The sequence below is a fragment of the Dendrobates tinctorius genome, unplaced genomic scaffold (assembly GCF_039654945.1).
Source record: "Dendrobates tinctorius isolate UK_male_01 unplaced genomic scaffold, ASM3965494v1 ptg000070l, whole genome shotgun sequence".
Classification (NCBI taxonomy): domain Eukaryota; kingdom Metazoa; phylum Chordata; class Amphibia; order Anura; family Dendrobatidae; genus Dendrobates; species Dendrobates tinctorius.
This window is the reverse complement of record NW_027361738.1, coordinates 93,617,384-93,636,625: the sequence shown is the minus strand read 5'-3', so window position 1 is coordinate 93,636,625 and position 19,242 is coordinate 93,617,384. Positions and strand designations below refer to the sequence as shown.

At 35.9% G+C, this 19,242-nt stretch overlaps 1 protein-coding gene across 1 annotated transcript in view; it reads left to right on the top strand.

Annotated features, from left to right (window-relative positions):
* Nucleotides 1-19,242, top strand: part of DGKB (diacylglycerol kinase beta) — a 738,755-nt gene that overhangs the window by 179,744 nt on the left and 539,769 nt on the right. Inside the window, exons 4-5 of the mRNA XM_073582131.1 lie at nt 3,242-3,262; nt 12,850-13,003. Of these exons, the coding sequence (XP_073438232.1) occupies nt 3,242-3,262; nt 12,850-13,003 (175 nt within the window). The remainder of the gene's footprint in view (nt 1-3,241; nt 3,263-12,849; nt 13,004-19,242) is intronic.

Sequence of the window (19,242 nt, the reverse complement as noted above, 5' to 3'; positions counted from 1 at the left end):
GGAGAGAGGGGACCCCACTGACCATAAGTGCTTACACTCTACAGGAGATAGAGGACCCCGCTGACCATAAGAGCTTACACTCTACAGGAGAGAGAGGACCCCGCTGACCATAAGAGCTTACACTCTACAGGAGAGAGAGAGGACCCCGCTGACCATAAGAGCTTACACTCTACAGGGGAGAGTACCCCACTGACCATAAGAGGACATGTGATAGCACAACGGTGCCTTAAAAATTATGGCTCTTCAATCAAAAACAAAACTTTACAGAGCAAAGTTTACTTAAAAAAAAAGTTTGGACTATTATTGTTTTAAACTTCTTAATTCTTGCAATGGCATCACTAAAATTTTTGGGCGATCAAATGAAAACTTTGTTGTGTATCACTGCCTCTCTCCTCTTTAGGGTTTTTTGTTTATCTTTTGATTTTTCTAGTTTGGCGGAAAATATATTGATGTCATTTGTAGATTTTTGTGACGTGTGTAAGTAGATATTTCATATAATCACATCTCAACGTGGGAAAGGACACACGTTGTGCACAGGGAGCCTTTACTGTCACTTCCCACCCCGATTGTTACATTAATTAGCAAAGAATATCGACGCCATTTAATGATGTAGTAGAAATATTCAGCCGTATTGTGCCTCAGACATAAGACGTGATGGCGCACAGTGTATCCGCGGTGTAATGCCGACGTGCCGCCTTTATCAGCATTTTTATTTCTGGATTGAGATGTCCTTTGGCATTTTGAACTGCTGACCTAATAAGAGGGACGTCGAGGGGCGACTTGTACAATGTGACAGAAGAAATCTCATTAGACACTTGAATAAATGTTCCCTCGCTGCCGATCTACGAAAGGGAATATTCTGTCCCTCATTTATTATACTAATATCAGCCTCGGAGAAAGGATTATGATATTTGTACAGACTGCGAGATCAGAATAAAATAAGACTTTTCCTGTCTTAAAATGAATAATAATGATAGTATGTCTACTGACTGTGTCACTATAATCAGCCAGTGAAGCAGAAAGCGATGTACATGGTGAGGTGCGATGGTGAAAATCATTGTTCTAGACGTCCAGGAGAGGAATATGAGAAGTCCAAAGAAATCATTGCAAAATGATCCCAGCAATTCCCAATAGAAGCCACTTAGGGTCAGCAGTGCAAGAGTTAGAAGTATTGGGTGTATTGACATTGGCTACCGTGTGCCATTGGCTGCCAGTCGTATTGCCACTGGCTGTTGGATACGATCGTAGACGTCCATTTGGAGCTATTATCATGCATCATATTGGTTCCACGCAGGAGAGGTCCTGGTGCACAAAAAAATCACACGAGTTGTACAAATGCACACTACCTGTCACGCTGTGACGGTCTTCGGTGATTGAGAGGGGAATCAAACTGTCCCTGGAACTGGGACCCTAACTATCCCTGTCCCGGAGGTACTCTTGAAGGTAGAAAGGCCTGAGTCTCTGACCTTACTATGCTTTTGTTAAACACTAATCTGTGTCCTCCCCCTTCCCATGGAGCCTGGGATAGAAATGTAAGATAAACAAGACACAAAGACAAAACAGGGATAACAGAAAACCTCTATCATACAAAAGCATCAACCATCAATAGGGAGAAGGATAGGGACAGGAAGGAATAAACTAAATAGGAACAGGGACCAGGCGATAAACACACACGTACTACAGCAAACCACACAACACTACAACTACACTCCACTCAAACCACTTTAGCTTTAGCACACAACACAGGAAGACGAATCTTTCACCAGCAAGGACTAACCACCTAGAGCCTGCATATATAGAGGGAGTAAATGATAAGCAGTTGCAGCTGAAAACAAGAAGACTGTATGGTCTCAGCCAGCATGGAAAGAGTCCTTAACCCTCTCAGCACCAAAGGAAAACAAATCCATTTAAAATAGGACAAGGCACACACAATCTCTATAGAAGTCCTACGATTCATTACGCGACGTGACCGTCTAACTCCAGGTCTTCCAGGGGGACATGATATGCTCAAGACACTTCCTGATCCAAAACATCAGAATTTGGAGTCTGGCAATGGTTAAATGGGTTGAGGTCCAATATTCTTTAATGAAAATGTGAACACAGCCTTTCTGCAATTTTATGCACAGCTAAAAAATATAGACACCTTCTGGTTTGTTTTTATTTTTTTCCGTAAATGCATGTAATTTTGGTTAAAAATCATTTTTGCAAATGGGTTCCATTAAAAGTTTTGCATCGTTTGCCTTAAAATAAACCTCTATGTTGAATTGACTATTGTTGACTGCAGAATGAGTTAGCGGAGTGTCAATCAGTGAGATTGTTTTCGTGACGGAATTCTTAACGTTTAACATTGTTCCTCTTGTCTGGCTGATCCATGATCATGAGAAAGATGAGCTGAACTTGGTCAAAAATCAGCTGAGAGGAGATGACTTTATTCAAAATTACATGACTTTAAGAACAAAAAAATAATAAATTGCCCCCAAAGAAGTCTATATTCCTCATCTAATCCCAAGCGTGATGATTATTTGTTACTATTTGTTTTTTTATGGCACACTCGAATTCCAAATGTCATTTTTGTTCACCGTATCTTGATTTATTTAAATTTATTTTTTTAGTGTAGTTACAGATATGGGATAAAAAAAAAAACTTGATGTGAAGATTAAAAAGCAAAAAAAAAATATATTTTTTTTAACCCCATATTTCCAATTACACTAAAAAGTAAAGTTAAGTAAATACAAATAATACAAATCCCCTCTGAAATGTAAAGTGCTGCGGAATATGTCGGCGTTATAAAAATAAAATGTATTATTATTATTATTATTAAATAATAAAATGACTAATTTTTGGACTGTTTAATTTTAATTTTTTATTAAATTCCATTCTCAGTTTTACTGTTTTATATTTTATTTAATTACATTTCCTTTATCTTTATCTGCTTAATAACATATTTCCTATCAACTTATATAAATATATATATTTATGTTTTTACATTTTTGATTTTTCAGTAATTGACAAAGAGATATTTTTAGCATTGTGCAGTAATCAAAATTTTTTTTAAAAAAACACCAAAAAGACGCAATGTGTATCTGACAATCTGAGAACAATCATTCAGCTTGGATTTCTGCTAATATTAAAATGAGAAAGAACAATGTGCAATGTATACACAACAAATGTATGTACAAAATGTCACATCTCCCACATTTGTTAACATATCTTCTTACTTTTATATTTGCATGTCATCCAGAAACAGGATATTCTGAATCAAGTAAGTATTTTTTTAAAATTATTAAACTAATACATTTCAAATATTTTGAATTGTTTCTACAAAATGTAAACTCAAAATCTGAGGAATTACCTCAAAATCCCATTTATAGCTTAATAATAGTTACAGTATATTCTTGTACATAGGAGATAGTATTATATTAGTTATATTCTTGTATATAGGGGCAGTATTATAGTAGTTATATTCTTGTACATAGGGGCAGTATTATAGTAGTTATATTCTTGTACATTGGAGCAGTATTATAGTAGTTATATTCTTGTACATAGGGGCAGTATTATAGTAGTTATATTCTTGTACATAGGGGCAGTATTATAGTAGTTATATTCTTGTACATAGGGGGCAGTATTATAGTAGTTATATTCTTGTACATAGGGGCAGTATTATAGTAGTTATATTCTTGTACATAGGGGCAGTATTATAGTAGTTATATTCTTGTACATAGGGGCAGTATTATAGTAGTTATATTCTTGTACATAGGGGTAGTATTATAGTAGTTATATTCTTGTACACAGGGGCAGTATTATAGTAGTTATATTCTTGTACATAGGGGCAGTATTATAGTAGTTATATTCTTGTACATAGGGGTAGTATTATAGTAGTTATATTCTTGTACACAGGGGCAGTATTATAGTAGTTATATTCTTGTACATAGGGGCAGTATTATAGTAGTTATATTCTTGTACATAGGGGCAGTATTATAGTAGTTATATTTTTGTACATAGGGGCAGTATTATAGTAGTTATATTCTTGTACATAGGGAGCAGTATTATAGTAGTTATATTCTTGTACATAGGGGCAGTATTATAGTAGTTATATTCTTGTACATAGGAGGCAGTATTATAGTAGTTATATTCTTGTACATAGGGGCAGTATTATAGTAGTTATATTCTTGTTGTACATGGGGCAGTATTATAGTAGTTATATTCTTGTACACAGCGGCAGTATTATAGTAGTTATATTCTTGCACATAGGGGCAGTATTATAGTAGTTATATTTTTGTGCATAGGAGCAGTATTATAGTAGTTATATTCTTGTACATAGGCAGCAGTATTATAGTAGTTATATTCTTGTATGTAGGAGCAGTATTATAGTAGTTATATTCTTGTACATAGTGGCAGTATTATAGTACTTATATTCTTGTACATAGGAGCAGTATTATAGTAGTTATATTCTTGTACATAGGAGCAGTATTATAGTAGTTATATTCTTATACATAGGGGCAGTATTATAGTAGTTATATTCTTGTATAAAGGAGCAGTATTATAGTAGTTATATTCTTGTACATAGGAGCAGTATTATAGTAGTTATATTCTTGTACATAGGGGCAGTATTATAGTAGTTATATTCTTGTACATAGGGAGCAGTATTATAGTAGTTATATTCTTGCACATAGGAGCAGTATTATAGTAGTTATATTCTTGTACATAGGGGCAGTATTATAGTAGTTATATTCTTGCACATAGGAGCAGTATTATAGTAGTTATATTTTTGTACATAGGAGCAGTATTATAGTAGTTATATTCTTGTATAAAGGGGCAGTATTATAGTAGTTATATTCTTGCACATAGGGGACAGTATTATAGTAGTTATATTCTTGTACATAGGGGCAGTATTATAGTAGTTATATTCTTGTACATAGGAGCAGTATTATAGTAGTTCTATTCTTGTACATAGGAGCAGTATTATAGTAGTTATATTCTTGTACGTAGGGGCAGTATTATAGTAGTTATATTCTTGTACATAGGGAGCAGTATTATAGTAGTTATATTCTTGTACATAGGAGCAATATTATAGTAGTTATATTCTTGTACATAGGAGCAGTATTATAGTAGTTATATTCTTGTACAAAGGAGCAGTATTATAGTAGTTATATTCTTGCACATAGGAGCAGTATTATAGTAGTTCTATTCTTGTACATAGGAGCAGTATTATAGTAGTTATATTCTTGTACGTAGGGGCAGTATTATAGCAGTTATATTCTTGTACATAGGGAGCAGTATTATAGTAGTTATATTCTTGAACATAGGAGCAATATTATAGTAGTTATATTCTTGTACATAGGAGCAGTATTATAGTAGTTATATTCTTGTACATAGGGAGCAGTATTATAGTAGTTATATTCTTGCACATAGGAGCAGTATTATAGTAGTTATATTCTTGTACATAGGGGCAGTATTATAGTAGTTATATTCTTGCACATAGGAGCAGTATTATAGTAGTTATATTTTTGTACATAGGAGCAGTATTATAGTAGTTCTATTCTTGTACATAGGAGCAGTATTATAGTAGTTATATTCTTGTACGTAGGGGCAGTATTATAGTAGTTATATTCTTGTACAAAGGGAGCAGTATTATAGTAGTTATAATCTTGTACATAGGAGCAATATTATAGTAGTTATATTCTTGTACATAGGAGCAGTATTATAGTAGTTATATTCTTGTACAAAGGAGCAGTATTATAGTAGTTATATTCTTGTACACAGGGGCAGTATTATAGTAGTTATATTCTTGTACAAAGGAGCAGTATTATAGTAGTTATATTCTTGTACATAGGAAGCAGTATTATAGTAGTTATATTCTTGTACAGAGGAGCAGTATTATAGTAGTTATATTCTTGTATATAGGAGCAGTATTATAGTAGTTATATTATTGTACATAGGGGCAGTATTATAGTAGTTATATTCTTGTTGTACATGGGGCAGTATTATAGTAGTTATATTCTTGAACATAGCGGCAGTATTATAGTAGTTATATTCTTGCACATAGGGGCAGTATTATAGTAGTTATATTCTTGTGCATAGGAGCAGTATTATAGTAGTTATATTCTTGTACATAGGCAGCAGTATTATAGTAGTTATATTCTTGTACGTAGGGGCAGTATTATAGTAGTTATATTCTTATACATAGTGGCAGTATTATAGTACTTATATTCTTGTACATAGGAGCAGTATTATAGTAGTTTTATTCTTGTACATAGGAGCAGTATTAAAGTAGTTATATTCTTATACATAGGGGCAGTATTATAGTAGTTATATTCTTGTATATAGGAGCAGTATTATAGTAGTTATATTCTTGTACATAGGAGCAGTATTATAGTAGTTATATTCTTGTACATAGGAGCAGTATTATAGTAGTTATATTCTTGTACATAGGGAGCAGTATTATAGTAGTTATATTCTTGCACATAGGAGCAGTATTATAGTAGTTATATTCTTGTACATAGGGGCAGTATTATAGTAGTTATATTCTTGCACATAGGAGCAGTATTATAGTAGTTATATTTTTGTACATAGGAGCAGTATTATAGTAGTTATATTCTTGTATATAGGGGCAGTATTATAGTAGTTATATTCTTGCACATAGGGGACAGTATTATAGTAGTTATATTCTTGTACATAGGAGCAGTATTATAGTAGTTATATTCATGTACATAGGAGCAGTATTATAGTAGTTATATTCTTGTACATAGGGTCAGTATTATAGTAGTTATATTTTTGTAAATAGGAGCAGTATTATAGTAGTTATATTCTTGTATATAGGGGCTGTATTATAGTAGATATATTCTTGTACACAGGGGACAGTATTATAGTAGTTATATTCTTGTACATAGGAGTAGTATTATAGTAGTTATATTCTTGTACATAGCGGCAGTATTATAGTAGTTATATTCTTCTACATAGGAGCAGTATTATAGTAGTTATATTCTTGTACATAGGAGCAGTATTATAGTAGTTATCTTTTTGTGCATAGGGGCAGTATTATAGTAGTTATATTCTTGTACATAGGAACAGTATTATAGTAGTTATATTCTTGTACATAGGGGCAGTATTATAGTAGTTATATTCTTGTACATAGGGGCAGTATTATAGTAGTCATATACCTGTATATAGGGACAGTATTATAGTAGTTATATTCTTGTACATAGGGGCAGTATTATAGTAGTTATATTCTTGTACATAGGGGCAGTATTATAGTAGTTATATTCTTGTACATAGGGGTAGTATTATAGTAGTTATATTCTTGTACACAGGGGCAGTATTATAGTAGTTATATTCTTGTACATAGGGGCAGTATTATAGTAGTTATATTCTTGTACATAGGGGTAGTATTATAGTAGTTATATTCTTGTACACAGGGGCAGTATTATAGTAGTTATATTCTTGTACATAGGGGCAGTATTATAGTAGTTATATTCTTGTACATAGGGGCAGTATTATAGTAGTTATATTTTTGTACATAGGGGCAGTATTATAGTAGTTATATTCTTGTACATAGGGAGCAGTATTATAGTAGTTATATTCTTGTACATAGGGGCAGTATTATAGTAGTTATATTCTTGTACATAGGAGGCAGTATTATAGTAGTTATATTCTTGTACATAGGGGCAGTATTATAGTAGTTATATTCTTGTTGTACATGGGGCAGTATTATAGTAGTTATATTCTTGTACACAGCGGCAGTATTATAGTAGTTATATTCTTGCACATAGGGGCAGTATTATAGTAGTTATATTTTTGTGCATAGGAGCAGTATTATAGTAGTTATATTCTTGTACATAGGCAGCAGTATTATAGTAGTTATATTCTTGTACGTAGGAGCAGTATTATAGTAGTTATATTCTTGTACATAGTGGCAGTATTATAGTACTTATATTCTTGTACATAGGAGCAGTATTATAGTAGTTATATTCTTGTACATAGGAGCAGTATTATAGTAGTTATATTCTTATACATAGGGGCAGTATTATAGTAGTTATATTCTTGTATATAGGAGCAGTATTATAGTAGTTATATTCTTGTACATAGGAGCAGTATTATAGTAGTTATATTCTTGTACATAGGAGCAGTATTATAGTAGTTATATTCTTGTACATAGGGAGCAGTATTATAGTAGTTATATTCTTGCACATAGCAGCAGTATTATAGTAGTTATATTCTTGTACATAGGGGCAGTATTATAGTAGTTATATTCTTGCACATAGGAGCAGTATTATAGTAGTTATATTTTTGTACATAGGAGCAGTATTATAGTAGTTATATTCTTGTATAAAGGGGCAGTATTATAGTAGTTATATTCTTGCACATAGGGGACAGTATTATAGTAGTTATATTCTTGTACATAGGGGCAGTATTATAGTAGTTATATTCTTGTACATAGGAGCAGTATTATAGTAGTTCTATTCTTGTACATAGGAGCAGTATTATAGTAGTTATATTCTTGTACGTAGGGGCAGTATTATAGTAGTTATATTCTTGTACATAGGGAGCAGTATTATAGTAGTTATATTCTTGTACATAGGAGCAATATTATAGTAGTTATATTCTTGTGCATAGGAGCAGTATTATAGTAGTTATATTCTTGTACAAAGGAGCAGTATTATAGTAGTTATATTCTTGCACATAGGAGCAGTATTATAGTAGTTCTATTCTTGTACATAGGAGCAGTATTATAGTAGTTATATTCTTGTACGTAGGGGCAGTATTATAGCAGTTATATTCTTGTACATAGGGAGCAGTATTATAGTAGTTATATTCTTGAACATAGGAGCAATATTATAGTAGTTATATTCTTGTACATAGGAGCAGTATTATAGTAGTTATATTCTTGTACATAGGGAGCAGTATTATAGTAGTTATATTCTTGCACATAGGAGCAGTATTATAGTAGTTATATTCTTGTACATAGGGGCAGTATTATAGTAGTTATATTCTTGCACATAGGAGCAGTATTATAGTAGTTATATTTTTGTACATAGGAGCAGTATTATAGTAGTTCTATTCTTGTACATAGGAGCAGTATTATAGTAGTTATATTCTTGTACGTAGGGGCAGTATTATAGTAGTTATATTCTTGTACAAAGGGAGCAGTATTATAGTAGTTATAATCTTGTACATAGGAGCAATATTATAGTAGTTATATTCTTGTACATAGGAGCAGTATTATAGTAGTTATATTCTTGTACAAAGGAGCAGTATTATAGTAGTTATATTCTTGTACACAGGGGCAGTATTATAGTAGTTATATTCTTGTACAAAGGAGCAGTATTATAGTAGTTATATTCTTGTACATAGGAAGCAGTATTATAGTAGTTATATTCTTGTACAGAGGAGCAGTATTATAGTAGTTATATTCTTGTATATAGGAGCAGTATTATAGTAGTTATATTATTGTACATAGGGGCAGTATTATAGTAGTTATATTCTTGTTGTACATGGGGCAGTATTATAGTAGTTATATTCTTGTACATAGCGGCAGTATTATAGTAGTTATATTCTTGCACATAGGGGCAGTATTATAGTAGTTATATTCTTGTGCATAGGAGCAGTATTATAGTAGTTATATTCTTGTACATAGGCAGCAGTATTATAGTAGTTATATTCTTGTACGTAGGGGCAGTATTATAGTAGTTATATTCTTATACATAGTGGCAGTATTATAGTACTTATATTCTTGTACATAGGAGCAGTATTATAGTAGTTTTATTCTTGTACATAGGAGCAGTATTAAAGTAGTTATATTCTTATACATAGGGGCAGTATTATAGTAGTTATATTCTTGTATATAGGAGCAATATTATAGTAGTTATATTCTTGTACATAGGAGCAGTATTATAGTAGTTATATTCTTGTACATAGGAGCAGTATTATAGTAGTTATATTCTTGTACATAGGGAGCAGTATTATAGTAGTTATATTCTTGCACATAGGAGCAGTATTATAGTAGTTATATTCTTGTACATAGGGGCAGTATTATAGTAGTTATATTCTTGCACATAGGAGCAGTATTATAGTAGTTATATTTTTGTACATAGGAGCAGTATTACAGTAGTTATATTCTTGTATATAGGGGCAGTATTATAGTAGTTATATTCTTGCACATAGGGGACAGTATTATAGTAGTTATATTCTTGTACATAGGAGCAGTATTATAGTAGTTATATTCATGTACATAGGAGCAGTATTATAGTAGTTATATTCTTGTACATAGGGTCAGTATTATAGTAGTTATATTTTTGTAAATAGGAGCAGTATTATAGTAGTTATATTCTTGTATATAGGGGCTGTATTATAGTAGATATATTCTTGTACACAGGGGACAGTATTATAGTAGTTATATTCTTGTACATAGGAGTAGTATTATAGTAGTTATATTCTTGTACATAGCGGCAGTATTATAGTAGTTATATTCTTCTACATAGGAGCAGTATTATAGTAGTTATATTCTTGTACATAGGAGCAGTATTATAGTAGTTATCTTTTTGTGCATAGGGGCAGTATTATAGTAGTTATATTCTTGTACATAGGAACAGTATAATAGTAGTTATATTCTTGTACATAGGGGCAGTATTATAGTAGTTATATTCTTGTACATAGGGGCAGTATTATAGTAGTCATATACCTGTATATAGGGACAGTATTATAGTAGTTATATTCTTGTACATAGGGGCAGTATTATAGTAGTTATATTCTTGTACATAGTGGCAGTATTATAGTAGTTATATTCTTGTACATAGGGGGCAGTATTATAGTAGTTATATTCCTGTACCTGGGGGCAGTATTATAGTAGTTATATTCTTGTACATAGGGGACAGTATTATAGTAGTTATATTCGTGTACATAGGGACAGTATTATAGTAGTTATATTCTTGTACATAGGAGCAGTATTATAGTAGTTATATTCTCGTACATAGGGGCAGTATTATAGTAATAGTAGTTATATTCTTGTACATAGGAGCAGTATTATAGTAGTTATATTCTTGTACATAGTGGCAGTATTATAGTAGTTATATTCTTGTACATAGGAGCAGTATTATAGTAGTTGTATTCTTGTACATAGTGGCAGTATTATAGTAGGTATATTCTTGTACATAGGGGCAGTATTATAGTAGTTATATTCTTGTACATGGGGCAGTATTATAGTAGTTATATTCTTGTACATAGGAGCAGTATTATAGTAGTTATATTCTTGTACATAGGAGCTGTATTATAGTAGTTATATTCTTGTACATAGGAGCAGTATTATAGTAGTTATATTCTTGTACACAGGGGCAGTATTATAGTAGTTATATTCTTGTACATAGGAGCAATATTATAGTAGTTATATTCTTGTACATAGGAGCAGTATTATAGTAGTTATATTCTTGTACAAAGGAGCAGTATTATAGTAGTTATATTCTTGTACACAGGGGCAGTATTATAGTAGTTATATTCTTGTACATAGGAGCAGTATTATAGTAGTTATATTCTTGTACATAGGAAGCAGTATTATAGTAGTTATATTCTTGTACATAGGAGCAGTATTATAGTAGTTATATTCTTGTATATAGGAGCAGTATTATAGTAGTTATATTATTGTACATAGGGGCAGTATTATAGTAGTTATATTCTTGTTGTACATGGGGCAGTATTATAGTAGTTATATTCTTGTACATAGCGGCAGTATTATAGTAGTTATATTCTTGCACATAGGGGCAGTATTATAGTAGTTATATTCTTGTGCATAGGAGCAGTATTATACTAGTTATATTCTTGTACATAGGCAGCAGTATTATAGTAGTTATATTCTTGTACGTAGGGGCAGTATTAGAGTAGTTATATTCTTGTACATAGTGGCAGTATTATAGTAGTTATATTCTTGTACATAGGGGCAGTATTATAGTAGTTATATTCTTATACATAGGAGCAGTATTACAGTAGATATATTCTTGTAGATGGGGCAGTATTATAGTAGTTATATTCTTGTACATAGGAGCAGTATTATAGTAGTTATATTCTTGTACTTAGGGTCAGTATTATAGTAGTTATATTTTTGTACATAGGAGCAGTATTATAGTAGTTATATTCTTGTATATAGGGGCTGTATTATAGTAGATATATTCTTGTACACAGGGGACAGTATTATAGTAGTTATATTCTTGTACATAGGAGTAGTATTATAGTAGTTATATTCTTGTATATAGGAGCAGTATTATAGTAGTTATATTCTTGTACATAGGGGCAGTATTATAGTAGTTATATTCTTGTACATAGGGGCAGTATTATAGTAGTTATATTCTTCTACATAGGAGCAGTATTATAGTAGTTATATTCTTGTACATAGGAACAGTATTATAGTAGTTATATTCTTGTACATAGGAGCTGTATTATAGTAGTTATATTCTTGTACATAGGAGCAGTATTATAGTAGTTATATTCTTGTACATGGGGCAGTAGTATAGTAGTTTTATTTTTGTATATGTAAGAACAGTATTATGATAGACTAATAGTGGCAGTAATAAGTTGTATTTACATAATGTACTTAGCATTGCATGTGGATGGAAACATTATTGTTGTCATTTTCTTGTACAGTACATAGAGGGTAGAATTATAGTAGTGGTAATATTGGCTAAGCTTTCCTTTTTTCCCAGCTAATACTGTCTTTAGGGCACTGATCAGTTCTCTTCCCTTATCCCACATTGGACTTTGAAGAAGAGGTATAATTTAGCAAGGGCGACAAGGACACTGTCAGTGATTGATGACCAGTAAATTGTCTTTTAATTCTTCCTGTCTACGTTTTTTTTTTACCACCAGGCAATTGACTTTGAAGGTTTCCAGCTATTTATGAAGACGTTTTTGGAGGTTGACCTGCCTGATGAATTCTGCAAACATCTTTTCATGTCCTTTAGCAACAGATTCCATAACCCAAGTCCCTCAATGCAAAGTAAAACAGCGCTCCTTTCTGGTGGTAGGTTGTGAATATGATCTTGCTTTACCTTATGTCAGCATAAGAATATAAGAATATATTGGAAATGTTTTAACACTAAATGGAGTTGTGACTACATTTCATGGTGATCGTCATTGCTCCTCCTTCACCTTTTTGCATTACAGCACACCATCTGGTGGGGCATGGTATTGCAGGTAAAAGAAAATGTTAAAACTAATATACTTTATATAGCTATCATTGTGCAAAGAATGCTAAAATATTTTGTATTTTTAGCTATTTTTTAGGGATTTTTTTCCTTAAAAAAATAATCACTAACTTTTTTTCTTAGTATAAAAATGTGTGTATGTGCGTGTGTGTATCAAGCCACGCTGCCATGGTGACTATGATGTCTTATTGGTTGCCATGGCGATGATGATTTGACAATGATGTCAGAATGGTTGCCATGGCGAAGATGATGTCATAAAGGGTTGCCATGGCTGCAAAAATGTCATAATAGGTTGTCATATTGATGATGATGATGATGATGTCATAATGGTTGCCATGGTGACTATGATGTCATAATACGTTGCCATAGCGACGATGATATCATAATAGGTTGCAATGGTGATGGTTATGTCATAATGACTGATGTCATAATGGTTGCCATGGCGACAATAATGTCATAATAGGTTGCAATGTGACGGTTATGTCATAATGGTTGCAATATTGACGATGATGTCAGAATGGTTGCCATGGCTGCAATAATGTCATAATAGGTTGCCATGTTGTTGATGATGTCATAATGGTTGCCATGGTGCCTATGATATCATAATACATTGCCATAGTGACGATAATGTCATAAAGGTTGCCATGGTGAAGATGATGACATATACAGGGGGAGATGACATACAGGTATATACTATTTACAGGGGGAGTACATGCAGGTATATACAATATACAGGGAGATGGCATACAGGTATATACTATATACAGTAGGAGATGACATACAGGTATATACTATATACAGTAGGAGATGACATACAGGTATATACTATATGCAGGAGGAGATGACTCACAGATATACACTATATACAGGGAGAGATAACATACAGGTATATACTATATACAGGGGGACTACATACAGGTATACAGGTATATACTATATACAGGGGGAGATGACAAACAGGTATACAGGTATATACTATATACAGGGGGAGTACATACAGGTATATACTATATACAGGGGGTGATGACATACAGGTATATACTGTATACAGGGGAGATAACATACAATTATATACTATATAGAGGAGGAAATGACTCACAGATATACACTATATAATCATTATAATTTGTTATAACAAATGCACCACAGTTAATTACTATGTCCGGACAACGCTGGGCTCTTCAGCTAGTTTTCATTATAATCATTAACATGGTGGAAGTGAAATGTCCAGTAACATTTGCAAACTCACTGGCCATTTTTGCTATTTTTCACTTTATTTTGTTCATAAAATGGCATGTCTCACAAATGTATTAATCTGGGTGACACCATTTATTTTTATTATACAGTTTGTATTAGGATTTTTGCTTATTTCTCATTGTTTGACCTCCTTTTATATGTCCTCCTTCCTTACACATGATGAAACGTCTAATAAAATACCTAGCAGAATCATTTTTTTTAAAGAAAACCTGTATTCAGGTCAAAAGTGACCAGTTATTACTTTTATTTTACTTCTGCTGTCCCCTGGAGTTGTCACGTGCCCCGTCCTGTGTGACACGGCCCGCAGGCCGGGAACTGAAACAACAGGACGCAGCACGTGTAAATGTCCTGTGTGACACGGCCCGCAGGCCGGTAACTAATACGACAAGACAAAGGGGAAAGGGAAACAGATACAACGGTGGGCCCTGCGATAGGGAACGGGGGACGTGGAGACCTCCTGCACTCCTCTGAGTCAGTGTCCCTAACACTCCTAACGTTCCCTATACAGGCTCCTCACCTGTCGCCGACCAGGATACCTGTCACCCTAGCACACCCTACACCTATTCCTTACTAGGGAGCTGAGTGGTGCAGGCACTGGCCCCACCGCCGTACTAACACCAACATGAGGAAAAGTCACAAACAGGGAAACACTTAGCTTTGCTCTGATGCACTTGCTCCTGGCAACAGAGTCCAACACCTGAGTGCATCTTCCTCCCACCGTATCCAACACCTGGGTGCAGCTTTACAGCAACAGCGTCCAGCACCCGAGTGCCGCCTTGGAGCAACAGAGTCCAGCACCTGAGTGCAGCTGTCCAGCAACAGTGTCCAGCACCCGAGTGCCGCCTTGGAGCAAAAGAGTCCAGCACCTGAGTGCAGCTGTCCAGCAACAGTGTCCAGCACCTGAGTGCAGCTTCCAGCAACAGAGTCCAGCAACTGAGTGCAGCTCTACACCATAGCTGCCACTCCACCAAGCTTTGCAAGAATTCTTCACTGACACCATAGCTGCGACTCCACCATGCTTTACACGAACTCCTCGCTGACACCATAGCTGCCACTCCAGGACTCTGACTGAGCTGTCCTGGACTTTCCTAAGCTCCTTCTTTCACCCAGGATGGTTGGAAAAGACCAACAATAATATCACCAACCCTACATTTTCTCTGGTGAGCCTTTGGCCATGTTCACACATGTGAGCAATTGCTGCTGGGCCTCACTAGGGTGAGTGAGGAGCTGCATGGTGTGTTGAAGCAGTTCCAGCAGCAGTAATCTGGGTCTGGGGCTTTGCCTCTGGCTCTACCAGAAAATCAAATTGCGGCTCTGGCAAAGAAGCCCCCTAGAGTCCTTGCTGGGGAGCGGGCCTTGTTCATACAGGCAGACGTGCCCAGGCAGGTGGGTGGAGTTGGTCTCCCCATGGTGCTGTCTGGGGTTCCCTGAGGTGAAGGGGTGCATCCCTGTAGCGAGCAGACTGGTGATATGGTCCGCGGGGCTCACGTCAAATCTTTCATACCACCGAAGAAGCCGCCCCCTCCTGGTCGTGTGGAGGAAGGCGACCAGGGAGTGTATTTTCCCTCCATATGCCCCTCCCTCTCCGGTGTGAGCAGCAGTTGCGCTGCGGGGGAGTAGGGGCAAGTCTCTACCCTCGCCACTAGCCAACCCTGGGAGGCGCAGACCTCGTGGTCGAAAGGGTTGGGGTGGTGCACCCCTTGGTGGAGTGCGGGAGTGTGAGTGTGGTGACACAGGGGGACACCTCTGTTGTCAATCCCAGAGAGAGTTCACTGAATATTGACAAACAAATGTGTGGCAATAAACGTTCAGGTCCGGACCTGTGTGTGAACGAGTGTGTATGGGTACCACCAAAAAACATCCAGTGGAAGTGTGTTGTGGAATCTTACCAGCTCATACCAAACATACACATATATAACTCGTTCCCCAGGTTGGCGCTTTGGAGATGTGTGGTGCCTCCAGAACATATATTGCCAATACCAGCGGTGCATTTATCATAAACCTGAAGTGCAGGTGGTTGCTGGGGTGAACTCTGGATCTGGGCGTCCCCTCTGTAGGTAGTTCCTGATGAGGAGCAGTTTTGAGGGTCCAGAGGCCCCTCATTAAGGGGATGGTACTGTCATTATCCATGCTGGATCAGGTCAGGTAAAAGCACTGGTAACCTTTTTTTTTTTCTCTCCCTAAGCTTTGTGCTTAGAGATAGTTTTGCCCCCGATGGCCAGTATGGTCATTACACTGGTGTTTTTAGTTCTACTTTGCCCCCGGTGGTGGTTAGTTGTAAAAAAAAGGGTTACCAGTGCTTTTACCTGACATGATCCAGCATGGATCATGACAGGAGTATGACATTTTTTTCATATACTGTATATCTGCTATATTGTTACACAGATATGGTGTTTTAGTTTAATGTTGATTTTGTGGTTTTTACTGAGGGGCGTAGCTTACAGGATCGATCCTCTGGGTCGTGTCTTTTGATTGCTTTACATTATTTGCCTTTGAGCATCACCCCCATAATAAAAACCATAACAATTTGTAGTAAATAAAAAGGCCCATATCTCTGCACCCATACAGTTGTGGCCAAAAGTATTGACACCCCTGCAATTCTGTCAGATAATACTCAGTTTCTTCCTGAAAATGATTGCAATCCCAAATTCTTTGGTATTATCTTCATTTAATTTGTCTTAAATGAAAAAACACAAAAGAGAATGAAGCAAAAAGCAAAACATTGATCATTTCACACAAAACTCCAAAAATGGGCCAGACAAAAGTATTGGCACCCTCAGCCTAATACTTGGTTGCACAACCTTTAGCCAAAATAACTGCGACTAACCGCTTCCGGTAACCATCAATGAGTTTCTTACAATGCTCTGCTGGAATTTTAGACCTTTCTTCTTTGGCAAACTGCTCCAGGTCCCTGATATTAGAAGGGTACCTTCTCCAAACTGCCATTTTTAGATCTCTCCACAGGTGTTCTATGGGATTCAGGTCTGGATTCATTGCTGGCCACCTTAGAAGTCTCCAGTGCTTTCTCTCAAACCATTTTCTAGTGCTTTTTGAAGTGTGTTTTGGGTCATTGTCCTGCTGGAAGACCCATGACCTCTGAGGGAGACCCAGCATTCTCACACTGGGCCCTACATTATGCTGCAAAATTTGTTGGTAGTCTTCAGACTTCATAATGCCATGCACACGGTCAAGCAGTCCAGTGCCAGAGGCAGCAAAGCAACCCCAAAACATCAGGGAACCTCCGCCATGTTTGACTGTAGGGACCGTGTTTTTTTCTTTGAATGCCTCTTTTTTCTCCTGTAAACTCTATGTTGATGCCTTTGCCCAAAAATCTCTACTTTTGTCTCATCTGACCAGAGAACATTCTTCCAAAACGTTTTAGGCTTTTTCAGGTAAGTTTTGGCAAACTCCAGCCTGGCTTTTTTATGTCTCGGGGTAAGAAGTGGGGTCTTCCTGGGTCTCCTACCATACAGTCCCTTTTCATTCAGACACCGACGGATAGTATGGGTTGACACTGTTGTACCCTCGGACTGCAGGGCAGCTTGAACTTGTTTGGATGTTAGTCGAGGTTCTTTATCCAACATCCGCACAATCTTGCATTGAAATCTCTTGTCAATTTTTCTTTTCCGTCCACATCTAGGGAGGTTAGCCACAGTGCCATGGGCTTTACACTTCTTGATGACACTGCGCACGGTAGACACAGGAACATTCAGGTCTTTGGAGATGGACTTGTAGCCTTGAGATTGCTCATGCTTCCTCACAATTTGGTTTCTCAAGTCCTCAGGCAATTCTTTGGTCTTCTTTATTTTCTCCATGCTTAATGTGATACACACAAGGACACAGGACAGAGGTTGAGTCAACTTTAATCCATGTCACCTGGCTGCAAGTGTGATTTAGTTATTGCCAACACCTGTTATGTGCCACAGGTAAGTTACAGGTGCTGCTAATTACACAAATTAGAGAAGCATCACATGATTTTTTGAACAGTGCCAATACTTTTGTCCAACCTCTTTTTTATGTTTGGTGTGGAATTATATCCAATTTGGCTTTAGGACAATTCTTTTTGTGTTTTTTCATTTAAGACAAATTAAATGAAGATAATAATACCAAAGAATTTGTGGTTGCAATCATTTTCAGGAAGAAACTGAGTGTTTTCTGACAGAATTGCAGGGGTGTCAATACTTTTGGCCACAACTGTATGTTAGTTTAAAAAAACAAATAACAAAAATACAGAATACTTAGGGGAGCACAAGGAATAAAATAAAAGAATTAACTGGCCACTTTTGAAGTGGTGACAAGTCCTCTTTTAATAAATTGTCTAGAACTTAAAACATTGACGACTTATACTTAGGAATAATATTGGGTTGGTGAGGGTCTATCAGTCATCAGCTCCACCAATTAAGTGTTTGTAGTTCCTGTACAACCCAAACCAGTGTTACGTCGGTAATTCGCACCCTGGATGAGTGTCATCCTACTCACTGTGTTTACCGCTCTGCTCCTCCTAGTCTTAGGCCATTGTGCTGCACTGCTTCTTGAGGCACTCCCATGACTGCTGTGCAGCAATCTTTGATGGTGCCACTGCAATATCCCTCTTTTCGCTCCATTTGGGGATGCTGACACACTCACTGCTCCAGCTGTGGCAGCATCCCTGTGTCTCTCTCTCTCCTTCTCCAGTGCACGCCGCACTGACTTTCGTCGGCACACTTATTGCATGTGCGCTCCCCAATTGGGAGGTGCCTGAGATAGTTTTTTATTGATGTTGGTGTGTGCAACTGTTTGTTGCCAGGTCTCCCGTCCT